Below are 26,470 nucleotides of genomic sequence, written 5' to 3'. Positions count from 1 at the left end.
GGTAACGATTGCGTTTGTGCAATGCTACATTGATATGGGTGATGGATGATGGGTGAGTTGTGAAACACCTCGATTAAGAGGGGGTGTTGAGAGATGTAATCGCGGTGTTGTATTTGGGAAAGCACCCTAGAGGTGCAAGATATTGTGGTGAGATAGGAATGCCACATGTAATATTAAATGGTGTGTGAGTGTTGACCAAAAGAGTGGAAAAGGGAGTGCCACATGGATGATAATGTGTAAAGTCGGATAAGACTAGAGGGCCTATATCATTGTATGGTTCATTGTGATATGCAAGAGAATAGAACTTGTGTTGAGTGTGCAATCTCTCTCTCTCTTATGGAGTTCTTAGTGTGGTTTAATCCACCTTAATTATGTTGCTTTTTGGCCCTAGAGCTTCTTTTTGAAAGCCCAACGGGACGTGCCGTGACACCTCCACGTATCCAAGAGAGAGAAATATATAGAGAGTAGATAGAGAGAGGGGGAGGGAGACGGGTTTTAGGGAACTTTGCATAGTACACAAACACTAAGTGAGGAACACGCCCCGCATCCTTTCAAGAATTTATTCAAGAACAATCCACGGGCTTAGCAAGCCAAGATCAATACATCAATGAATACAAAAGCAAACAAATGTGCCGACGTAGAAACCCAAGTCGGAGTCGATGTCGATGTCGAGGCACGAGTTCCTGATGCCAAGCGCACCACGGGGATGGCCCACAAGTTACAACAATCTCTCACCGGGCTAGTACCAAGTCCAAATCCAACGTGCCCAAAACTCAAGAGATAAGCTTTAATGATCACCAAATGAAGATTCGATGCCCAATCTGGAGCACAAGACAACCCACAAAAGAGGCCTCACAAAGGAGTATGACCGGAGTAGTTCCGTGTCGCAGTACCGTTTCTGAATGGTATAGATCAACAAATGGCAGTGGAATTCAAACGACGGTGGCTAGGCGGCGGTTCCAGCTGGTGTAGCAGTGGTGGCAGCAACACTGTACAACAAGCAGTGGTGAAATCCAACGGGCGGCAGCGGCCACAGAACTTGTAAACCGGCCTTCAGAAAGCAAAGGGCGGTGGAACAAACACTCGCACATAAAACACTTCAACACCATTGAGGACCTAGAAAAGGAAAACAAACAGGGGGAGCTAGAGTGCTCCTGCAAATAGTACACGGACACCGATTGGCCCCAAAACGCAGTGGCGCCCCTTGCGGTATTTCTTTAATTGATTTTAAGAGCTTTGATTACAATATAAGGCTGGTAATTCAGCCGTCACAGTAGAACCCCTGAAGCCTGCAAAGAACCTGCATCTGGCTTCTTGTCCACTCGGCATCCACAAACGAGTCCAGCCAATGTTCACATCGAAAGACTCTCTCACATTGAGTCTGCATACAGAAGCTTTCTCCCATGATCAAGGCTGCCACAACCATCCATAGCCTCTCACACTATGAACAGCATCACACCCTGACACATCCAGTGCTCCTGCATCACAACACAGACTCCCAAACTGTCTCTCAAAAGAGAACTCGTATCACAGCATAGCATACCATACAGTTGACACACCTGTACAAACCCTCTCTACCTTCCAAGGGTACTATCCATCTCTGTCACGGATTCCCTGTCCCCTGTCTTGTCAGTAGCAAGGCTGTACCAAACATGTGTCCACTCCTGTACCTTCTGCCTGCATGTGACCTGTCTCCTGGAGAAACCCAAAAACATGTTTCTTCGAGAAAACCTACGACCTGTTTCCACATGAAACCCTTAGGCCTGTTTCCCTTTGAAACTTCTGTCCTGTTTCCATACATCTAGTTACCTGTTCCTTCATGAAACATCTGGCAACATAGAGATGCCCATAACTGTAGGTCCCTCTGTTCCTTTCTAGCAGGAAGAAAACAATCTGCTCCATGAGCACGCAGCCATGCAAGCTTGCTTCACTCCCATGCCAAGAAACATAACCACAAGACCTGTACTTGCAGTCAAAAACCCAAGCACATAGCTGAATTTGCAGCCAAACAAAAACAGCCCATAAACTGTCCCAAAACAGTCCCGAACCAAAGCATAGAGAAGCTGAAAGTTCCATCAGTTAAACGCCATCGACATGATGTCTATGTTCATGGAAAAACAGCCCTTGTCCACCTTTGTGTCAAGAGAAAACCAACCCTTGTCTACTCTTCAGCAGAGGGAGAGAGAGAGAGAGAGAGAAAGGAGGCCTGTGTCTCTGTTCTGAAGCACAGCACAGCAGCCAGCCCTTTAGTCTCCAAAAAGCATGCGCCTGAAGCTTCTGTAGCATAGCCCGCCTGCAGCCCTTCCAAAAAAGCATGATATGACCAGCAGCGCAGACTTCCTGTAGCTATACCTGACTGCGCCACCTGTACTTGCATCGCCTGAATCTGCACCTGCAGCCGTCAGACCTGCCACGTGGGCTGTACCTGCAGACAGCAGCCGTACACAGACCTGCCACGTGGGCTGTACCTGCAGACAGCAGCCGTACACTACCTGCATAGGCCTATCCATGCGCAGCCAGCATGCAGTCCACCTCTTCCCAGAAAAGCACACGCTTCCTCTTCAGATAGGCGCCTGAATATCCAGATGAGCAACCCTCCTGACTGGAAAAGCACACCCACACAAAAGATAGGCGCCTCCTTGCTTTTTCTGCCCAACAGCCCCTCTTTTACCAAAAAAGCTCACACGTGGCCCCAAAATAGCTTATGGGCCACGTTTTCTTTAATGAAAGGCTTAATAAATGATTTTAAAGGTTTTTAAACCTTCAAAGCTAAAATCTCTTTGCCCCCTTTCACACATGGGGTTATCCACACATGGGCTTCCATCTTCACTCCCACCTGATGCCATTCACACTGTCCACCATGTCCCCGTGCACATCTGCATCTTGTCCAGAGAAAAACACAGGGTTGTGACATACCCCCCTCTTGAAAAATGGCAAGCGTCCTCGATTGCACTCAATGGCACAGTAAAGCATCTCATGAGCAAAGACACCCCATATGGCAAAAACAATGGCCTTCCAATGCATCTGGATGATAGAACAATCATCCTGCACAATTGGAAAGAGAATTATACCCCACAAATACAAGCTTGCAGGACTTGGAGTCAAGCTTCCCCCTCTGCTTCTTCGGAATATGTACATATGCGTCACTCCCAAAGACACGGAAGTGCAAGACATCAGGTTTCCTACCAAAGTATGCCTCAAATGGAGTCATATGGGGTGCTGAAGTCGTCGGAGATCGGTTGAGGGTATGGACAGCCGTTGCCACAGCCTCTCCCCAAAGTGGACGAGGAAGATCACGATGCTCCAGCATGGCCCTCGCCATCTCCACCACAGTCCTGTTCTTGCATTCAACAACTCCATTCTCCGAAGGCGATCCTGTATTGGCCAGTTCCCTTTTTATGCCATGATCTGCACAAAATCTTAGAAATACAGTCGAGGAGAATTCACCTCCTTTATCGGCCCTGAGAGTCTTGACCTGAAATCCAGACTCTTTCTCCACCGTCACGTGCCAATCCTTGAACCGTGCAAAAGCTTGGTCCTTCTGGGAAAGAAAGTAGACCCACGTGAATCTGGTACAATCATCAACAAGCAGCATAAAGTAGAGAGATCCTCCCAGAGATGGTGTTTGCTGAGGTCCACACAAGTCAGTGTGAATCAACTCCAATGGTTTCGAAGCCCGCCTGGAAGCCTGCTTCGGAAAGGATTCCCTGTGCTGCTTACCACGTATCTAGGTTGTAGGAAACGACTGCGCAGCAGGCAAAAACGCCGTTTCAACGTTTCCTGCTGCTGCTGCGAGCGTTTCTATTACGCGGAAACGCGCAAGAAACGGGCCACGTAATTTTTTTTGCCACGTGTTAAATCGCCTCCAAAATTTTAAAAAAAAATTTGGCTTTTTGGTTTCGCGTAAGTGAAGCGTTGGTTTTTTAACGCGTAGAATTAAAGTGCTGCGTGTTCTCTGCGCGTTGCGTCGTCTGGCGCCATGGACTTGGAGTCTTGGACCAAGCCTTGTCTATATAATTGGGCAGACCACTTCACCATTTGTACTCTCTCCAAGGGACAAAGGTATGGATAGCTGATGAACTCACCCCGCTACAACTCAAGAACAGATCGGCAGAGCTAAATAAAGTTAAAGAAGCAAGAAAGAATGGCAAATGGGCAATATACAGAGGAGGACAAGCAATCATTAAAGAATTCCGTACCCCACTCCCCTCAAGAGCAAATCCATCCATGGATGAAATATAGCTATTTTTATTTTGAACCTCAATTTCGAACTAGATGCAATAGAACCCATTGTAATTTAAACTCTTAAGAGTCTTAAGAGTTCATTTTGAGTTATTTTTTTTCAGTTTTATGCCTCTTTGGCATCGATACCCAGAGTGGAATGTAAATGGATGTACCTGATCTGTCCCATAGGTCGGATTCGGCCTCCCGTGGACGTTAATATAACTCTCTCTCTCTCTCTCTCTCTCTCTCTCTCTCTCTCTCTCTCCATCACCCATGTCTGCCTCCAATGTCACTGGAGAAAAAGTCTAAGGGTAGAAATCCTAGGAAAGAGTGCTTCTGCTTTGATTGTGCGCCACGTAATGTGATCTTTGAGCATTGCAAGTGTCCACTTATCATCAGAGGCTATCTATCCCTTGACCACGTCATCCGAGAGAGAGCCCGCAAGTGCAAGTGTCCGAGCATCATACTCTTACCAGAGTGGTTGTGTGCTAACAAACAGGACGCTGCTTTTCCACCAATCACCCGAAGGAGAGCACCGCTATTTTCTTGAACCTCGCCACAATATGTTTTCCTCACCATCTGCTTCACAAGGTCCTCCACCAATAGGGTTTCGGGTAAAAACACCACATTCTCCAGAGCCTTTATGGAAGTACGTGACAGAGAAAGGTGCATTTGGTAAAGGTGGGACCAAAAAATGGGCTTGCTCATTTTGTAATCGAGAGTTTGGAGGATCCTATCCTCGTGTGCGCGCACATTTGTTGGGGATCACAAAGGAGGGGATCCAACTTTGTTCGAAGGTTTCACCAGAAGACAAGGCACGTATGGCTAGAGAAGAGTATGAAAGTGCTAGCAAAAAGAAGCAGAAGATCACTCATGCTACACATGCGTGCGGGAAGCAATCCTTGTCGCAGCCTTCGGTGGAAAGTACGTTTCAAAATGCGTCTAGAGAAGAAGTGGACGAGGCAGTGGCTCGCTGTTTCTATGCTAATGGTTTGTCCTTTACTCTTGCCCGTTCTCCATACTTTCACGCCATGGTTTCTGCTATTTCTTCTTTTGGGAAGGGTTATAAAGCCCCAAACTATGAGAAATTGCGGACCACGCTCTTGGAGAAGGAGCGAGAAAGAGTGGCTACTTCCCTCTATCCAGTGGAGGCAAGTTGGGCGGAGTATGGCTGCTCCATCATTTCAAATGGGTGGACAGATACAGCGAAGAGGCCTTTGCTTAATTTCATGGTGTCAAACTCTCATGGAGTATTGTTCAAGAAGTCCGTGGACACAAGTGGGAACCAGAAGACAGCAGAATTCATAGCGCAGCTTCTCAAGGAGATTATTATGGAGGTTGGCCCTAAAAACGTGGTTCAAGTGATCACAGACAGTGCAGCAAATTGCAAGTTGGCCGGTCAACTCATCGAAGAGGAATTCCAGCACATCTTCTGGACTCCTTGTGCAACTCATTGCTTGAATCTTTTACTCAAAGACTTATCTATAATTGAGTGGATGAATACAGCTATAAACAACGGTAAGAATGTGCAGCAATTCATAGCCAATCATGATGCCACGAGGGCAATGTTTAGCAAGCATTCCAAGCTTAAGCGCATAAGAGCAGGCGATACCAGGTTTGCCTCAAACTTCCTTATGCTCCATCGACTTGCCAAGGTGAAGGAACCCTTGAAGCATCTTGTCACAAGTCAAGAGTGGGAGAAATGGAAGAGCCAAAGCAGTTCTGCTCAGGAGGTAGAGGATCAAATTCTTTCAGCTGCATTTTGGGAGGGGATTGAAAAATATGTAAAGGTTTGTTGGCCAATTATGGCCATGCTTCGCATTGTTGACAGAGACGAGCCATGCATGGGCATTGTGTATGAGGGCATTGACCAGGCACTTGAGAAAATCAAGGAGAAGCTCTTGGAGTATACAAGTGGTGAAGCAATGTACGAAGAAATTCGTGCAATTGCAGAATACAGGTGGAATATGCTTCATTCTCCCCTTCATGCCACTGCCTTTCTTCTCAATCCTATGTTGTTCTTAAAGAATGCACATAAGGATAAGGAAATCATGAGAGGATGGAGGCATACCTTGGACAGGATATGTCAGAATGCCAATGAAAGGACTATCTACAAGGCTCAATTGGCAAGATACATTGGGAAGCAGGATGATTTTGCAGACATTGACGCTCCTGGGGACATGCTAAAGTTATCTCCTGTTGCGTGGTGGCAAATGTATGGTGTAGGTACTCCTCAATTGCAAAGATTAGCTATAACTCTCTTGTCTCAAGTTTCGAGTGCATCCGCTTGTGAGCGGAATTGGTCTACATATGGTTTCATACACTCCATCAAGCGCAATCGCCTTGGCCATGAGATGGCCGAGGATTTGGTATATGTCCATAGTAACCTCAGGTTAACCTCTCGAAAAGATTCATCATATAAGATGGGTCCATGTCATCAATGGGATGTCATAGAAGAAGATCCCATAGATGAATGGTCAGAGCAACAAGTTGATGTAGAAGACTTGACTCCAATGTCTTGATCTATGAAATTTGAGACTTCTTTATTCTTTTTGCCTATGTCAATTTTCAATATAATGTTCTTTAATGTCATGTTAAAACTCATCCTACCCCCGACGTTTCCTACTACCTATGCTCACCGTTTCGACGTTCGTCGTTTCCTTGCCAGAAACGTTTTGTGTGACTTAGCGACGTATGCAAGAACTTCAACGCCCTTGCCTACTACCAACATCTAGCAAGCCAACCACCATTTGGTCTCGGAAAGCTCGCCTCAATGCATCCACATTTAAGTGGCCAAAACGAAAGTGCCACAAATCTCTGACCTGAGAACCTGTCAACGAGGAGAGTGCAGAGAGCTTGTAGATACCATTCTCCACACCGCCTTCCCAAACAACCTGGCCAGTCTCACAGTCCCGTAGAGCAACTGAATGCTCCTCAAATTCCACCCGAAAGCCAGTCTTGCATATTTCATGCACTGATAGAAGATGAAAACCCAGAGCAGGGACATAAAGAACACGGGAAGCATGCTTGCCCCCCTTGCCGTCGGGAATAATCTCCATCCGGCCCTCACTATGTATCGGAATAGTGGAGTTGTCGCCAATAAAGATGCGACCTGACTGCCGTTTCAGATCCAGAAAGAAGTCACGAGAGGGAGTCATGTGCCTGGAAGCACCATTGTCAAGAATCCATTCCCGGGTATCCTTCGCAGTGAAGCCAACTGCCTCCTCGCTCGAAGATGATGAAGCGTCGGAGTCCATCATCTCTAAGTGCACAAATGCCGAAGTCTTTGCAGCTGAGGCTGAGGAATCAACACTCTTCCCTGTCCGCTTAGGACACTTCCTCCAATAGTGGCCTTTCTCGCCACAATCATTGCAGAATCTTTCCGCCTTCAGCTTCTCTCGTTCTAAGTCAGGCTTCTTCTCAGAAGACTTCTCCGATGAAGCCTTCCCTTTGCCCTTGTTATTCCGGCCTTTCGACCGTTGGCCAGTTAAGGCCTCCGAACCGCCGCTGTGTGGAGGGTTCGTGAAACGTTCCTCCTGGTCCAAGACCATTGGCACAAGCTCCTCCCAGGTAATGGTGCTGAGCTGCCACTGGTAATCAAAGACGAGGAGTAGAAAGCAAAATACTGAGCAGGCAAGTGGGACAGCAAAGTGATGGCCATGTCTTCAGATGATATCTCCTTCCCAGCTTGTAGGACTTCCTGCTGAAGGGCCTGCAGCTTGTTAATGTGTTCCCGCATCGTCGAGGACTTTGCAGGGTTCATAACCCGCATCTGCACTTCCAAGGAGATCCGTTTCATGGGTGATACCCTGTTATAAAGAGAAGCCAAGTGCTCCCATATACCTCTCGCCAGCGTCATGTGCTTTACATGATTGATCACTTGTGGTGTGCAGTTGAGGAAAATAAATGACCGGACCTTGGCGTTGACACGATCCCACACGTGTGCCTGTGCCTCTCGGTTCTTCCTCATCGACAGTAACTCCCCTTCCTCTGCTTCCGGCCGTGGAACCCCGATGATGATGAAATCAGCAAGGTCATATGACTCCAGCACAGACTCCATCATGACCTTCTAGATGCTGCAATTGGACCCGTCCAACTGACGGTCCACTGGGAACGTGGGGAGAGTCGGAATCTTCACGTGCTTCTCAACCATCTCTAGTAAATCTGCCATCGCGGGGATTAAACTGAAAAAGGGTGGGCGGGTGGGAAAAAAAAATCTCTAAAACCTGCAAGTGGCTGTCCAGCACCTTAGCCCGCCTTTCTCTTGCACCTTTTCTCCCCAAACAGTCCAAAACAGTCCACCAATCAGCAACCTAATGATCCCCCTCTTGCTCAGAAAACTCCCAAGATCTATCATTAGCCTAGGGCTCTGATACCATGTCAAAGTATGCAGCGGAAATGATAACCAAACTTGGGTTGACAAGAGCAAGTAGAGTGCAGAAAATAGACAGCACAAGAAACACAGAGAAATAGGTGTGTAAACTCTTCTCTATACACAAGATCCCGCAAATAACTGAATGAATAAGTGGTGGGGGGCATGGGGCCTATTTATATGCCCCATGCATGCAGTCGGCCAACGCTGGTGGCTCTCCACGACTGTATGAAGCAGTCGGCCAGTAGTAAACACCTCCACGACTGCATAAAGCAAGTCGGCCAGCAGTAAATACTCCACGCTTGCTGATTGGGCAGTCGGCCAGCCACACGACTGCTCAATGGACAGTCGGCCAGCCACCAGAAGCTCCTGCCAACATCTGGCATCCATCCACACCACCAAAAAATGGGAAAAAATACGGGTAGTGAGGAAAAATGATCAAACACCTATACAAGGCGGGCACACCCATGACTTCTAACAATTTCCTCACGCAAACTAAACTTTCTGAGAAGCATATGAGATGGGCCAACTTTTTGTCTATGTTCCACTTTCAAATTGTACATGTGGAAGGGAAAAAGAATGTTGTGGCAAATGCTTTGTCACGCAAGCCACAAGTCTCAGCAGTTTCACTTGCTTTATCATCATGAGCTTCATGAGATGAAAGAGCAGTATGCCCAGGATGAGGATTTTGGCAGGATCTATGATCAGATGTCTAAGGGTCAGCAGCATGATCATTATACTCTCGGGGATGGCTTCTTGTTGATGCATGGTAGACTATGTGTTACCAGGCAGTTACGACTCAAGGTTATGATTGAAAGTCATGCTCCACCGTATGCAGGTCATAGGGGCATTGAGGCCACGGTAAAGGCAGTTGAGGCTTTCTTTTATTGGCCGACCTTGAGAAGAGATGTTAATGCTTTTGTCAGGCAATGCATCATATGTCAGAAGGTGAAGTTTAACCGTCAGAAGACACCACGGTTACTTCAACCTTTACCTATTCCAGATAGACCATGGGAGAGCATTGCCATGGATTTTATATTTGATCTTCTGAGGACACAAACGGGGAATGATGGCATTTGGACTATCATATGCAGGTTCAGTAAGCAGGCTCATTTCATTCCCGTGCATAAGAAGATCAAAGTTGATCAAATGGTGAAGTTGTTCATGGCGAACATCTTCAAGTATCATGGCATGCCTTCGTCATTAGTGACCGTGATCCACGGATGACGAGTTTATTTTGAAGAGGGTTGTTTGACAACATGGGTACAACTCTCAAGTTTTCATCATCGTTTCATCCACAAACATATGGGCAGTCAGAAGAGGCTAATTCTACAGTGTTAGATCTTCTCAAGTGCTATGTGTCAAAGCACAAGCAACGATGGGAAAAGTATCTTCCTTTGGTGGAGTTCACTTATAACAACACCAACCATACCTCGAAGGACAAGGTGCCTTTTGAGATTATGGAAGGAGGGAAGAAGGTACCACCCATTTTGCACACAAAGGATAAGATCTTTCAGGCTGACAAATATGTGGAGAACATGGATGAAGCTTATAGGAGAGTTAAGTAAAACTCAACAAAAGCAAAAGAAGGCAGCAGACCGTCACAAGCAAGCATTAGAGTTTGCATTGGGTGACTTGGGTTCTTTTGCGATTTGAGAAAGCTAGGCTCAAGAAGATGAAGGGTAAAGAGCGCTTATTCCCTAAGTTGAGCATGCGCTACTATGGATCTTTTCAGGTATTGGAAAAGATTGGTGAGGTGGCCTATCGTTTGAAGCTGCCAGATCACTGAAGGATTCACGATGCATTTCATGTGAGTCTACTTAGACCTTTCCATGGAGATGTGCCTGAGGATGTATCGGATGAGGCTCAGCCGGAAGTGGAGGAACTTGATGAGGTTCTTATCCCCGAGCAGATACTGGCACATAAGGAAAGAAAGGTACAAGGTAAAGTTTTCCGTCGCTATCTTGTGAAGTTCAAGAACTATTCACCGATGGATGCGAAGTGGATGGAGGAGGGTGACTTAGCAGATTCACCACAGGTTTTGCAACTTTATCTTGATGCCTTGGAGCTGACTCTTGCTACGGCTCATTCAGGTTCAGCAGAACATAGGTCTGGAGCATTGCCTGATGCTCAAGAGGGGGGTAGCACCTTCGCTCCCTTGATACAGACAGGCTCAGATGTCATTTAGAGGTTGCATGGTGCAGCTTCTTTCTCACCCGAAGGTACTGACAACTGACAGTACATCTGCTTATGGGACTTCTATGATATATGTGTACTAGTCACATTGGATGTTGTGGTTATGTATGGTTCACAGTGGTATACAACTTGGACTATTACTACACCATTGGCTTGCAGCCATGTTGCTACATATACATGGCTCAAAGAGATTGGCATGTTGATCTTGCCTTATTGTACTTTTCACTTTTAGTTGGATCACATGGCTGATATCTTACTGTATTGGGCAGTTCCGCTTTGGATGTCTTGCTGTATCACCAGAACGCAATCGAGTATGCTTGCCATTTTTCAAGAGGGGGGTAATGTCACAACCCTGTGAATTTGTGCAGCATAAGTGTGAGCATGGTGGTCGGTGAGCAAGACATATTTTTTTATATGTTCACACTTGGGACAAGGGAACAAAGGTTTTAAAAACTAATAAAACCCCATGTGTGAGGGGACAAGGGGACAAAGGTTTTAAAAACCTTTTAACTAAAAAAAATATCCCTTTTTAAAGTGAATCGTAACCTTTTTAGAGGAGCCCACGCTATTATAGGAGGGGCTAGCTTTTTGCACTTGTGGGTTGGAAGGAAGCATGGAGATGAACAGCACGTAGGCTTCTCTCTCACTCTCTCTCTTGCAAAGAGTCTACTGCAGCATACACACGCATGTGCTTTTCTCTTGAAAAGGGTGGGCGGCTGTGGACTGCAGCTACACGCAAGAGGTTTGCTGCTTGGGAAAGCTGCCGACTGGCTGGGCTGCACGCTGAGGACACACAGGACAGAAACGATCTTCTCTCTCTCTCTTTGGCGAAGGCTGGACTGCACGTGGGCGAACAGGCTGTAGGAGAACAACTCTCCCCTTTGTGAGTAGGCCGGCGGCCAGGACTGCAGGACAGCAGGTTGCAGGCAAAGGTGTGGGCTGAAGCCTCTCTCTCTCTCTCTCTCTCTCTCTCTCTCTCTCTATATATATATATATATATATATATATATCGGTCTTGGTGAAGATAGAGATTGAGGCAAGGATGATGGCTGCTCTGGTCACACGCTTGCGAGCCTGAGGAGTACATAGCTTCTCTTTCTTCGAGTCAGAGGGCTGTTCGGGGGTTCTTCTCTCGGTTCCTTGTGAGAGGAGGAATTTGCAGCCCAAGAGGGCAAAAACAGGAGCAACAATTGAATGTTTCAGGAAGGGTTCATGGACTGTTTCATGGCTGAGTTTTTGGCTACGTGCATGGGCAAATTGATTGTGTTTACAGGGCCTCATGGATGTACTATCTTGGCTGATTAGAGGTGAATAACAATGTGGTGTTTTGGGGCATAGGGCTGTGTGAAACCTCTATGCTAAGAGGTCCAAAGGACTGGCAATTTGGACATGCATATGTATAAGCTATGGATGGCCATGATGTATTCAGTTAAACTCTTCCATTGAATTTGAATAAAGAAATACCAAAAGGGGCGCCAAGCTTTGGGCAACAGGTGTCGTTGTTCTTCTTGTGTAGGAGCACTCTAGCTCCCTTTTATCTGTCTTATTTGCTGGATTACAACTATGTTTGGGTGACTGCTAGTCTACCGCACTTTGGTTTCTACCAAAGGCCGGTTTCAATGGCCCTATCCTAAAGCATGTCGACAATGGTATGTATATCAGGAGTAGAAGGAAGAAATGATATAGTATCACAAAAAAGCAGAGAAAGTCTCGAGCAATTTGGCGAGAAGCCGATTGACTAAGTCGTCGGTAGCTTTACTCCCCAAAGAGATCAACTGCTATTACGAATTCCGTAACAGAATCCATGGCTGATTCTCCAAGGCTACCTTATGAGTAGAGTTCTCAGAGTGATAACTCTTATGTATGGTATCCCACAATTCTTCTGCAGTTTCCTCATCATTGTAATCAAATCAACAAGCAATAGAGGATTTTATGTTGAAGAAGATAAAAGCATGAGCCCTTGCATCTTTGTCAGCCCAAGCATCAATCTCAGCCCGAGGAGAAAAAGCATCAGGAGAGGCATCAGTACTAGAAACAATACCCCATGGTTGATTGTTGGAATTAGGGTTGCAAGAAAGCACACAAAGCTTGGAGAAGAAGAAGCGAGATTGCACACAACACAAAATGTATTAGATTGTGTCAATGTACAAAAGATAAGTTAGCCCTAGAGTGATGGGCGTATATACAAGCCGGGGAAAAAAACCTCCTAAAGAGGGAAAAAGTGCCTCGGCGGTCCTAAGTGTGTTCACACACATCACTGCCTATATATATATGGCAACAAATCCCCCCTGGGAGTGATGGTGTGAACGAGAGCTGGCACTCATGTATAGGGGAGTGCCATGCCCGAAGTAGATCAGTCCACAAAGGGGAGCAAGCCCAAAGCTTTGCGGAAAGCTTCGAACTTCTCACGAGGAAGCGCCTTTGTGAAAAGATCGGCGAGGTTGTCCTGTGTTGGCACATAGGCCAAGCTGATCTCTCCTGCTGAGAGTCTCTCCCTGACATAGTGATAATGCACCTCAATGTGCTTTGTGCGAGCATGAAAAACTGGGTTTCTCGCAACTGCCAATGCACTCTGACTGTCAGTGAAGATAGAGGTGGCAGACTCCTGTCCAACACCCAAGTCAGCCATAAGCCGTCTGAGCCACACACACTCAACCGTAGCTGTGAAAGCTGCCCTGTACTCAGCTTCACAACTAGAAGTGGCCACAGTAGGTTGCTTCTTGCTCAACCAAGATATGCATGAGCTACCGAGCATGAACAAAAACCACTTGTGAACACTCTTGTGTCATAGCAACCAGCCCAATCTGAGTCCGAAAAAGCATGTAAATCTGGCGGCAACGATCCCCCCTTGGGATAAAACAACCCAAGATGTATGGTGCCACTCAAGTAGCGAAAGATGCGTTTAACTGCCTTCCAATGCTGAGACCCTGGGCTATGCATAAACCTGCTCACCTGTGAGACTGCAAACTGAATGTCTGGCCTCGTAATGCATACATAAATGAGGCAACCAACAGCTGTCTGATAGAGTGTGACATCAAAGTGATCTCCAGCATCATGAAGACTCAATTTCAAACCTGTCTCCATTGGAGTAGCAATAGGCTTGCAGTCTTCAAGGCCAAATCTCCGCAACAATGTCTCAATATACTTTGTCTGACACAAAGCAATACCTCCATCACACTGCTTAAATTGTATCCCCAAATAATGATGCAAATGCCCCAAATCTGACATCTCAAAAGAGGCATTCAAATCAGCCTTAAAATCAGCAACGACAAGTGGGAGCAAAGGTCTCATCAAAATCAATGCCCTTTTCTTGAGCATAACCCTTTGCAACAAGTCTAGCCTTATAGCGATCAACACTGCCATCTGGCTTTCGTTTCAACTTAAAAACCCACTTACATCCAATGGCCTTTTTACCAATAGGCAAATCACACAAAGACCATGTAGCATTCTTCATTATAGCATCATATTCACTTTGCATTGCAGCCAACCAATTTTCTGAATTTTGTGCCTCATCAAATGAGAGAGGTTCTTCCTCTTCACACATACTAGACACAGCCAAAGCATAACAATCTGATGCATAAGAGGCATGTTGAAAACCTGAACGAGTACGACTAGATATAGGTACATCAATTTTACTATCACGCAAGGTTTGCACCAGCCATTTAGGCATACCTCTAGCCTGCTCATTTTCAGCCCTATCCTCAGAAATTACATCCTGTAAATCTGCATCAGAAATAGGCTGATCTATAATGTCGTTTGAAATCTGCATAGGCTGAATATTTGCCTCATTAGGACTTACATTTGAATTCCCACCTGTAAATAGAGGCAATAATGTATCAAATACATCCCGTGAGCTCACACCTGTCTCTTTGGTACATGATAACAAAGGCTGCACAGCATCTTCCACAAAAACAACATCTCGACTAATCAAGATACGCTTTGACTGCGGATGATACAATCTGTAACCCTTGCTCTCAGCACTGTAACCAACAAAAATGCATTTGACAGCCTTATCATCCAATTTTCTGCGTTGTTGCACAGGCACTAAAGCATAGGCCAAGCAACCAAAGACACGCAAGTGACCAATAGAAGGCTTCCTGCCATGCCAAGCTTCGTATGGAGTAATAGACTGCAAGGCCTTAGTGGGACACCTGTTGAGTACATATACAGCACACATGACAGCCTCAAGCCAAAACGCATGTGGCAAAGCTTGGCTCTTGACCATACATCGTGCCATCTCCATAAGTGACCTGTTTTTCCTCTCAGCAAACACCATTTTGCTGAGGAGTATACGGCACTGTACATTGGTGTTTTATCCCACGACTAGCCACAAATGCATCAAACTCTTTAGACATGTACTCCCCCCCTCGATCAGTACGGAGGGTGCCCACAGTACAATTGGATACATTTTCAACCATAAGAAAAAACTGTTTGAAGCACAAAAACACTTCGGACTTTGCCTTCAGTGGATATACCCATGCATGCCTTGAGTAATCATCAATGAAAGTCACGAAGTACAAGTGTTTACCAAATGACAGAGTTTGCATAGGCCCACATACATCACTATGTACAAGCTGCAGTGGCCCGCACAGAACCATCCTTTGGAAATGCAGAACGCTGCATTTTGCCCAAAATACAACATGTTTCAATGGTGCCTCAAGAGGGGGCAATGAAGCAACCATATCAAATTTCTGCAAACGCAGCAAACTAGCAAAGTTCAGATGACCAAAACGAGCATGCCATAGTTTTGCATCTGAAACTGCCTTTTCATCAGAAACTGCATTTGCTGAATCTTCCACACACTTGTCATAAGAATTGAGCCTACATAGCCCACGAAACAAGGTGCCAGATACAATAATCGTATCACCAGAAGTCAAATCATGAACAGTACATCTGTCATCCATAAATTTGACTACAAGTCCAAGTCTAGCAAGCGCAGAGACAGACAATAGATTCTTCTTTATCCCTGGCACATACAAAGCATCTGAAAGTGTGAAAGCGCTGCCATTTGCAGCAGTAAGCATAATTTTACCAATGCCCTTCACTGGGTAAGAAGCATTATTGGCACATGTGACAGTATTCCCATTAGGGACAGTCTCAAGAGAAGTGAACATATCACGATGCGAGGTAATGTGCTTTGTAGCACCATTGTCAAAATACCATACATGAGAGTCAACAGAAACTGCCAAACATGCATCATGTACAGATGGGTCATACTGGCAATACACGCCCATTCTGTATCCTGCACAACATTTGCAGAATCTGCATTTGTAGAAGCATCCGCTATTGTGGCTGCATTTGACTCTTTCTTCTTTGCCTCTTTAGCCTTTAGCTTAGGGCAATTCTTAATGACATGATCATTTGCCTTACAATAGTTGCACCTGGTCTTTTTCTTGCCTTTATCAAGAGCCTTCTCAGACTTATTGTTGCTACCTGTGGAAGGAGAAGAAGTTGCAGACCTACTAATAGGAGAAGAAACAGTGGAAGGGACTGCCTTACCACTTCTTCTCTGCTGCTGAGCAGCAATAAATGCTTGATCAACTGCACGCTGCCTGGCCCTGTTTTGCCTGGACTGTGCTTCTTGCAAGAGCTTGTTGACTAAAGTATCATACTTGACAGCATCAGGTCTGTCCTCATTAAGAAGTCTCCACGTGGAAGCAAAAGTCTGATATGTCTCAGGTAAAGCATCAAGAACAGTCTGCACAAGAGAATGATCAGGAATAATCTCACCTGCAGAAATCAACTGTTCTTTGAGATCTTTAATCTCAGCAAGAAAAACATTCATGTCATCATCTTCTTGCATAATCTTCAATTCTAGCTCTTTACGCAGGTAAGCGATTTTTGCCTCGTTACGACCTGCATACAAACCAGCTAGAATATCCCAAGCCTGTTTTGCTGTTTTAGCTGAACGAATATGTGGGGTGATGTTACGTTTGACAGAAAGTGCAATCAACGCATGAGCCTGTGCATCTTTACCATCCCAACGAGCTTGTTCAGCAGTGGGTAAAACAGCAGCAACAGTAGAGCTGCTAGAACCTGCAACATCCTCAACAGATCCTACATCCACAGAACCTGGACGTACATCCGTACCTTGCACAATGTTCCACACTCCTTTTGCAACCAAAACATGCTGCATCATGTATGCCCAAAGTGGGTAGTTGCTGTCTCCATCCAATTTGTCTTCAGCAGACAACATGCGAAATACATCATTACTATTATCAACCATGGCCACTGACTGAAAACTGATGCAAAAGCTGCCTGTAATGAAGCAAAGATTGAACAAAAAACAACTCGTGCTATGTAGCACGGTCCACAATAGAATACGTATGCCTGTTTTGCAGAAAACTGCACTGTCGAAATTTTTGCAGAAAATGACGAAAACACCTCCATCGGAGAACGTGAGTCGGAGGGTGCTGGCGGCGTAGCCCTGGGAGCCGATGCCTGCTCTGATACCAATTGTTGGAATTAGGGTTGCAGGAAAGCGCACACAGCTTGGAGAAGAAGGAGCAAGATTGCACACAACACAAAATGTATTAGATTGTGTCAATGTACAAAAGATAAGTTAGCCCTAGAGTGATGGGCGTATATACAAGCCGGGGGAAAAAACCTCCTAAAGAGGGAAAAAGTGCCCCGACGGTCCTAAGTGTGTTCACACACATCACTGCCTATATATATATGGCAACATTGATGATACCAAAGAAGAGTCTTCATCTGTAGTGCCCAATCAAGCTAATTGGTTCCATCTAAGATGGCTTCTTTGGGAAGTTGAGGAATGGATGAAGAGATAACAGTTGGTGTAGAAGCCATGGAACCCTCCTCTTCAACCGGTAGCAAAAAACTACAAATAGGAACCCAGGGGTTGCCTACTCTCCCTAGATGCTAGGTGAGGGGTTGGAAAGAGGTAGAAGGGTGTAAAAACTGAGAAACAATGGATAGAAGGGCCTCCTTTGAAGGGGGGGAGGGATGAAAAAACGCAGAGGGTTGATATAGAGGAAAACGCAACAAGGTACTACTGTAGGAGGGAAAAAAATGCAGCAAAGAAGTGATGTCCAAGAGGCCCAAAAACAGCCCCGAATCAGTGCCATAAAAACGTTGATTTGTGCTTAAAGTAGATCTCCAAAGCGCAGCCACCAAGGGAGCAAAGGAGCAAAAAAAAATGCAAGTTGAAAAATCTTCCTAACGATTAGCAGAAGCACAAAAGATTTGATACCATGTGAGAATAGTTGAAGAGAAAGCGGAAGCAATATAGGACAGGAAAGACAGTAATTAGCCAAGAGTGATACAGCACTTGAGAAAATGATGAATAAATTATATGGCAATCATGCTTAGTTCTTATATACATCACAAAAGACCAGGTCAGCTTGTAGGGCTGGAGGATAAATGTCATGACTGATAAAAATGCCTAAAATAGCCTAAAATATGTGGGATAAAATACCCAATTACATCATATAATAACTGCATAAAAGAGGGAATAAAATGGGATAAAAAGGAGATTAAATGTTGGAGACGACATGTCCAAGTGGCAGGAGTAGTTGTGTGTGAACCACCTCTTATAGGTGGATAAGCTGAAATAGTTTGGTATGAGAAAAGCCTATAAAACTAAGGCTTGTACTTCATTTTATATATAAATCAAACTATGAGAATTGAGTCGTGCAAACACTTTCTCTCTCTTCTCTTTGTGGCTCCCCATTCTCAATAGTGTTGTCTCCAATGATGTCTCCACTACTGCCTCCTTGGGAACTACGGGCACTGGAACTGGCCCCTTTGCCTCGTGATGCTCAGCTAGCATAGTAGACACCTCTCGGAAAACTAGAATGGACTCTAGAATAGGTTGTCCTTCATCTATCCGGATCACCTCCAAGTTTGATAGTGTTTGCTGCTCCTTGGGCTCATCCTCCAAAATCAGCTTCTTTGTTGGGGACTCTTATCACCGATACTACTTCCTCTCTTGAAAGCTTTCCGACATCCTTGGACACTCCCTCCCGTTGAGCTTCATCCATGGATGGACTTACCACTTTATGTGCTACCTTTCTTGCTTGGATCTCGTTGGCAAGCGGCTAACTAGCTCTCCAGCTGCTGCTGGATAATGTAGCGGAAGGGAAATGTGATACACGGAATTCAATTCTTGTAAGCCATGATTAAGCATAAACCACAACATAATTATGCCAACAGTAAAAGAGAAGAAAGAGAGAAATCTTGCACACTACACCACACTAGGGGCCAAAGGATGGCCAGCCAACCCACCCCCCCCGGGCACAAAGGCTAGATTACCAAAAAGGAGTCTGCCTACAGATACAAACTTGCGGGTGCCCGGGGTTCAACCACTGGTCTGGACCTAATTCTTCCACATACAAAGATGAATACAAGTAGAACAATACCCTGTGAACCTCACAGTTGACTTGCCACAGGATCATACATGTCACGTGCACACCCGGTCGGTGTACAAGTGACATGGCATTCTTAGCACTCAAAAGCATTAAGCAGATAGCATTCATAAGCATCAAGTATTATCCAAGCATTTACAGCATCTTCCCAAACATTGCATTTCAGCATTAATGCATGGCATTCAAGCATTGAGCAAGTAATGTGGACAACCGACCGGTATGGACAGCAGTTTACACCAGCCGACAGCATTTATAAGGGCTTTTTCTAGCATTTATGAGTTGTGGAGATCTGGCCGACAGTAGCCTTCTGCCCGACCAGCATCAGTATATCATATATAAGTAAAGCGCATCATTCATTCAGATCATCTTCTCTTCTCAGAGTTTCTGGCCTGAAGAGCAAGGGCATCACAGGCAGCATACAGTCGTAGACAGCAATTTCAGCATTCAGTTCAGTCATCTCCTGCCTCCTACATAAAGGAAAGCCAGCATCTCAAGGGTGGACCTCAGCATTGGAGAAGGGACATTCAGTCAGCATCAGCATCAGCATTCAGCATCTCTCTCTCTTCTCGAGATAGATATTCATTTAGGACAGGCATAGATCTTCATTGTAATCATTCATTTACTATAACTGCATTATTGCATTGCATTGACACCATTGTCTATCTCTTAAGTATAATTAAGTGCAGTTTAGTTAAGCCTAAGGTTGTTTTACTACGATCAATCTCCCACATGTCACAATACAAGCCCACAGCTCCGCCTGTGCACAAGCCCAATACTGGTGAACCTTCCCGCCACAAAAAACACACTTCTTCTCGCGACAAATTCACCCAAAACAGCCTGTATCCTTCAGATTCAGCTCTGTTAAGTGCCCAATTGCCTGTAGACACCCCGGAAATAAGTTGACCAGCCCTGTTCACAAGTGCTCCACCTTGTATGGACTGAAAACAGTCCCGGTAGTGCTGAAAACAGTCCTGGGCAGCCCCTTAATATCTGCTCAAACACTCCAGAAGCCTACAGAAAAACGTTTTTGCTTCCAGCAGCCCCTGAAGATGTCAATCAGCCCTGAATCCAGCCCAAACCTCAGTGACCAGCCCTCAACCCTCTCCCTTGAAGATTAGCACTAGCTTATTCTGCCTCCAAAAGCTGGTCTACATGCATGCTCGTCACAAAATTAACAGTTGCTCTCATAAACCTTAGTAACATGTACATAAAGCAATAAAATGAATTAAACATACCTACCACCTGCAAAACCCATGCCGTCACTTGTTAGTCCCAAATAGATGTGCACATACCTGTCCAAAGCGGTGTCCGGGCGTCCCCAACACTATGGACAAAACACAGGCAGTAAGCCCAAGCATTGTCCAGGCAGTAATATAAGTCAGACAAATAAAAACTGGAATTCAAACATGCACATGAATGCATCAAAGTACTAGAAGAATTACCTATCTGCTATATTTTGTATGTGGAAGCATCGTCCATCACCCAAGCATTTTCCACGCAATTATACAAGTCAAACAAATAAAAATTGGAGTTCAAACATGCATATGAATGCATCAAAGTACTAGAAGAATCACCTATCTGCTATCTCCAAAATTTTATGCAGACGCCAGAGTTCCTCCTGGGTACGTCATGTACAAAAATAGATGTGATTCCTCAAAAGTTTGTTGAGATTGAGGACTTCTCTTATGTTCCAACACTCGACTTGGGAGACAGATGCTAGTTTCTAGGATAGGTTTTCCAGTTTTCTTTCTTAGACAGATGAGTGGAAACGTCTGAGGAGGGGAAGTATGTTATGTACCTGGTTACTAATCCTCGAATTAGTGGGCCTAATCCAACAAGGTTAGGGGAGCCCTGGGATTAGGAGAAAGCAAGCTAATATGGGTGGCTAAGGTTATTATTAATAAATCCATGTGTACTACTTATTTATAACAGTTTGGTTATTTATAGCAGCACTAAGCACTATATAAGTAAACCATGGGTTATTGTTGTTGTAACCCCACTTATGTAGTTCGACTAAGACTCCAGCCACATATGTGGCAGAGCATAGAAGGACTGGCATGGATCTGTGGGAGTCAGACCTTAGCCTTTGGCTCGAGGGTGGTTCGAAGCATAGAACCTACCGTTGGGATTTGAGCTAGCTTGCACCCTTCTACGGGGTTTTGTACTAATTTCGAGCATCTTGTGTCTAGGAGATTCGTGGGGTTGTAACAATACCTACCACAGATGTACTTGAAGAAAACAAAAACAACTTTGTGATCAAGGACTAGGTGAAGGTTTTATCCTTGCGTGATGGAGGGTGGGTGGGTGTAGCCAATTGGCTGGAGTAGGGAAGCCAAATACTCATGTAAAAAACACTGCCCTAGCTACCCCCTTCCATCCACAAAGTAGCCAACCTCTAGCACCCCCTTGGAGGCGCCCTTTTGCTATGTTTTGCTACTGTGGATGGCCGTCCGCTATGTGCTGTCCTGCAGCCTGAATAGGGCTGCGTTTTTACTAAATCTGGCAGCCCTACTTGGTGCATTTGGCCCTCTTTCTTGCCCTTTGGTTGAGCACTCCTTGCACACACAAGAGCTATCTAGTATAGAATTTGCAAAACGCAGCCTTGCTGAAAAAAATGCAAACCTACGCAAATGATGATGGGGTCCTTCGAGATGGATCTCCATGGCCTTATGAGAGAAAAACGTTTGCAACCTTTCTGCCGACAAAACCTAATGCTAGAATATCAATGTAACATGGGTTCTTGCAGAAGCATGTATATGAATTGATTGATTGCGATTAGCACCTAATCAAAGACTTAAACCGATGCATAAGCTGCTGCTTCTTCATGCTCAATACACGGTAGAGAGAGATGACGTAATCTACCATGTATTACTAACATGAAGTATATACAATACTAAATAGAGATACTCACTAGTAGCACTGCTCCTGAGTTCTCAATGACACTGATTGATAGTAAATTAATATGGCGAAAGCCTAGACTCCTGTTTGTAGTGTCTAATGTTGGTGAGTTGGCTACCAACCCTAATAATAATGTCCAACTAAGTGTATTCACACAATAACCCAATAACTATGTCCACACTCGGCTACTCATTGGGCGCCTGGACAATATTACAATGATCTGGCACAATACCCCTAAGATGACAGGTTTCCTAATCTCAACCTCATATGTAGTGTGCAGCCCTTTCTAGACGACATTGATTGAAATTGAAACCCTTACTGTGCCCCTGGCTGGCTGCAATTGCCTTACACTCTGTGATGAGGATTTCCAGCTTCTAGCCATGATTTTGTATTGATTCTTTCCTACTTAATAGAACTTTCTTGCAAAAAAAAAAAAAATTGAAACCATTACCCCAGAACAAAGGAGTGCCACAGAAATGTATTGGATGAGCAGGCAAAAAACATTGGTAAAGCGTCGAAACCTCTTCACTGGTGATACCACAACCTGTGTCAGCAACTGCACAAACATTGGAAAACTAGCAAGTTTACAAATGTAGTCACTTGCACACAACCCAGGAAAAACACGACTATTCATATGATGCTGAGATGAACAAGAAACCTTACCTGACACTTGGAATGAGGATAACAAAGATGATGGGTTATTTTCCAAATCCTTGATGGCTATGGTAACTCTAGACAGAGTCTCGCCATATCTGCATCTATTAATGGCATCACCTATCACCTGCAAACAAAAGAAACCAAATTAGTGTCATGAAACTTTGTACAGCTACTTGATGTAAAGTTCAGACTAAGGAACTCAGATGTTTCTTCCAGCCACTATTTCAAACCAACCAAGTGTACAGCAGGCAGGCCCAAAAGCACTTCACACAGGGCGGTGCACACTGAGGGTAATGCCAGCTAGCAGACACATCTAAGAGAAATCGTCCCACAACTTAAGGTCAAATAAGAGAGAGCTGCAGCCAATCATTTCCTTATATTGTTCTGACAGCTCCAAACTGCAGCAGCTTTCCAACAAGCTTTTTCAAATGGTGAGTGGCACTCACCTAACTCTGTGTGATGGCAACACAGCTCCATCTCTCTTTGACCCTTCTTCTCATTATGGTTTTCCTACAGCCTAATAAACATCCATTTGTAATAAAAATTAAAAAATGCCTGGCAATTTCATAAAAGAAAGGTTTATCCTTTAAAAGTTCTTATGAAGTTCTGCCTCTGTTTTTTTTTTTGGGAACAATAGTTTTATATATATATATATATATATATATATATATATATATATATATATATATATATATATATATATATATTTCCAAAGAGACTTTTACAACCAGTCCTTCACCAAGTTACAAAATCATGTCCACAAATCTCTATGCCCTGCTTTACAAGTCCTTTTTAAGTAAACTACATATAAGATTCCGCCTTTCATTTTCCAACACAAACGAAAGAAGACTGCCCCCTAGGATATTTGATATCCCAGTTGTATACATGCACTGTGGACATGTCTGAATCCCCCTGAACTCCCAAAATAAACAAGGGGGGAAATGCAATCTCGACTTCATAAACTTAGAACTCTATACTCACAAACTTCAAACCATCAACTCTACCGTGCATTGCATAGGCCACATCTATCACATCACTGGTGCCCAAGAGTGTGTACATACAACAGGTTAATGTAAATTTAAACAGGAAAGTTTTTCTCAGATTATGTGAAAAGTGATCCCATGCTGCTGCAAACAACTCCTTAACCGCCAATTGTTTGCTTCTAGGCAACATGTTAGTGCCAAAATGGATGTGATTTCTGTTGTTTTTGGCACAGTTCTGATTAAAATGCACTGACTGCAACCATATATTTCTTTGAATAGAGAAAAAAAGATTTTCTACAGCTTTCTGCTTTGCCATTTCTTGTTGGAACAGAAAACCATTTGGGGGAAATGCTTACAGCATGACAGGCTGAGTAGCCATCAGGCAGCAGTGGCGGTAGCAAACCTGCCATCGGAAACCTCGGCACTGCTGCTTTTTTTTGAAGCAGAGTGAGGGCCTTTCAATAACATGCAGATAAAAAGGATGCCATTGTCAAAAGCCAATTACTTGCAAGCAAATCCAGAATTTCAAACCACCTTTTGCACAAGTGAAAAAAAAAATGCATCAACACTTACATGAGATCAACGATCACACCGATGCATTTCCCACACAAAAAAACCCTGGGTTTGGTCCCCCAAAAAAAAAAGTACTAAACTCTACCCAAAAAAAAAACAAAAAACCAGACCAAATTTTAGTACTAAACTCTGCAATAATAACGAAAATTGACGTGCCATTTGACTCAATATTTTCTGAACCAGAGAAGTGAAACGTGCATTTGATCTGAGGTTGCTTCAATAGTTAACTAATTTCTCTCCTTTGGTAAGAAAATTTTGAATAAAAAAGGGTCCAATAAAGCTAATCAAGTACAAAAAGATTAAACAGCAATCTTTTTTAACAACAATTTCTTTTTCTCGGAAAATATACAAACTATGATTCTCGAGGAGAAAATAAACAAAAATTTAAACTTGGAAGGAATAAACTGTAACAATTTTTTCTCTCGTATACTCTTTTCTTCAAACCAAAAAAAAAAAAAAAAAAAAAAACCTTGCATACCAAAATTAACAAACGAAGCACATCATTAATTTGATCTTGATGAGAAAATACAGGAAAAAATAGCAGTCTCAGCAATTTTTATACCAGAGCAGCAAAATAACTGAAGCAGTGCCCTACTTGTTCTGAAATGAAAAAATGGAATGAAAATGCAGCATTTCCGAATAAGTAATCCATTGCTTCGGTTATTTTTCTGCTCTTGTTATGAAAACTAGAAGATTATTGTTTTTTCCCAAGGTTTTTTTCTGTGTTTTTTTATTTTTCCATCGCTATGATCAAAATTTCACTCGCTTTCTTCCTCTTTTTTTCACATACACAAAGCATGCAAACACCGCACTCTTTCTGATCTTTTTTTTTTTTTAAACTGAAAACTGATAGAAACCAAGGCAAGCTCAGAAACAAAATACTAACCTTTCACATAAAAAAAACTGATCAAACAAAAAACTGACGGGCAAGTAGAGCAAAAATAAGCACTAACCTTTCACAAGCAGTTCAAGCCATTCCTTTGAAGCTCGAAATGCTGCAATTGCTGTAGAGGTGAAACTTTGAAAATTTGTTAAATTGATTTTCTTTTTCTTTTTTTGGGGGCGTGTGGGCGCCCGTAGGTGTATGTAATGTGAATCGTCCTTTAGAAGAAGTGGGAAGGGGGTGGTTTTGAATAATCAAAGCTACATAATTTAATCTCTGATTCCTGGGTCTTACCATTTAATAGATATAGTAAGTAGGGTTCAAGAAAAGATAGGTTAGACTTAGTCTAGAACTTGTTCATTTTTTATTTTTTTTTAACTTTCTCAAATTGATAAGAGAAGGAAACATACTTTTTCAAATCTTTCAAGATTTAGTTACAATTACATCTAAGTATGAAGAAAACGTTTGTTCATAATTGCAATTTTCTCTTCGATCCATGGTGAGCATAAGGCTCAGCAAAAATAGTTTCCCAAACACTATTCAGATATAGTGGTGAGTGGAGAGTTTTTGGATGGTCAAAGAAAGGTAGTCAACTTGAATCAATCTTGTTGTTCTTGGTCAAATAAAGGTTAATCCGGTTTTTTTTTAATGTGCTTCTTGGTCTTACTTCTGATAGATATACCAGGGTTCAAATATAGTGCTGAGTTTTTGGATGGTCAACGAAAGGTAGTCAACCTGAATCAATCTTGTCGTTCTTGTAAAGGTGGTCAACTTGAATCAATGTTGATCGTTTACTTCATGTAATGTTATATGCAGGATATAGTGGGGAATGGGTCCGTTTTTTGCTAGTCAATGAGAATTCAGTTAGCATAACTCGATATAGACCGTTCACTTTTAGTGATTTTTCCCTTTCTTACATTTTGCAAGGCTAAGATTCTTCAAAATCTAAATACCTTGGATTTAACAAACTTAATTGCATATTATAAACTTCTTTTGAAGTGACTACTATGGATAATGATTAAACTAACCATATTATTTGCAACTAGAACTTTTAAGTAAATGTACCTTTCAATGAAAACTTTTCACATGTCATCCTTGTAACTGAAAGGTGGCATTTTACAACAAAGGTGCTCTCCCCTCTCTATGTTTTTTGCTACCATTCTATGTCTCTCTTAGCAAGACCCTCTTTCATACTTGATAAAATTAAGCATCACCCTTTCTAATCAGCCTTTTTGTGTTAATGTATGCTTGATCAAAGGTGTCCCTCGACCCCACAAGAATTACAAAAACTTGCACCTTC

General features: G+C 43.7%; 2 protein-coding genes across 7 annotated transcripts in view; one reads left to right on the top strand and one right to left on the bottom strand.

Annotated features, from left to right (window-relative positions):
- Positions 1–25,352, bottom strand: part of LOC147619953 (type 2 DNA topoisomerase 6 subunit B-like) — a 39,780-nt gene extending 14,428 nt beyond the window's left edge. For 3 of the 6 annotated variants that reach the window (XM_086825798.1, XM_086825803.1, XM_086825802.1), the window contains exons 1-5: positions 25,241–25,352; positions 24,288–24,368; positions 24,071–24,169; positions 22,738–22,855; positions 22,526–22,630 (exon numbers count right to left, since the gene is read on the bottom strand). In XM_086825798.1, coding sequence (XP_086681924.1) covers positions 22,526–22,630; positions 22,738–22,855; positions 24,071–24,124 — 277 coding nt within the window. In that variant the 5' untranslated portion in view covers positions 24,125–24,169; positions 24,288–24,368; positions 25,241–25,352. Of the gene's footprint in view, positions 1–20,468; positions 20,690–22,525; positions 22,631–22,737; positions 22,856–24,070; positions 24,170–24,287; positions 24,369–25,240 lie in introns of those variants that run through there. The other 3 variants (XM_086825801.1, XM_086825799.1, XM_086825804.1) reach the window with 3 other exon arrangements.
- LOC147619954 (uncharacterized) lies at positions 4,237–6,746 on the top strand. The gene has a single exon (XM_086772753.1). It carries the CDS (start codon positions 4,788–4,790, stop codon positions 6,744–6,746), a length of 1,959 nt encoding a protein of 652 aa, XP_086628879.1. The 5' UTR covers positions 4,237–4,787.
- Positions 25,353–26,470: the final 1,118 nt, after the last annotated feature.

This window comes from Cibotium barometz, chromosome 32 (assembly GCF_041138505.1).
Source record: "Cibotium barometz isolate CiBa-2024 chromosome 32, ASM4113850v1, whole genome shotgun sequence".
NCBI lineage: Eukaryota > Viridiplantae > Streptophyta > Polypodiopsida > Cyatheales > Cibotiaceae > Cibotium > Cibotium barometz.
The sequence above is the reverse complement of the archived record's forward strand: the minus strand, read 5'-3'. Positions and strand labels throughout refer to the sequence as shown.

Bases quoted from the DNA above. Each gene is read 5' to 3' on its own strand.
- LOC147619954 (XM_086772753.1), top strand. From the start codon at position 4,788: ATGTTTTCCTCACCATCTGCTTCACAAGGTCCTCCACCAATAGGGTTT.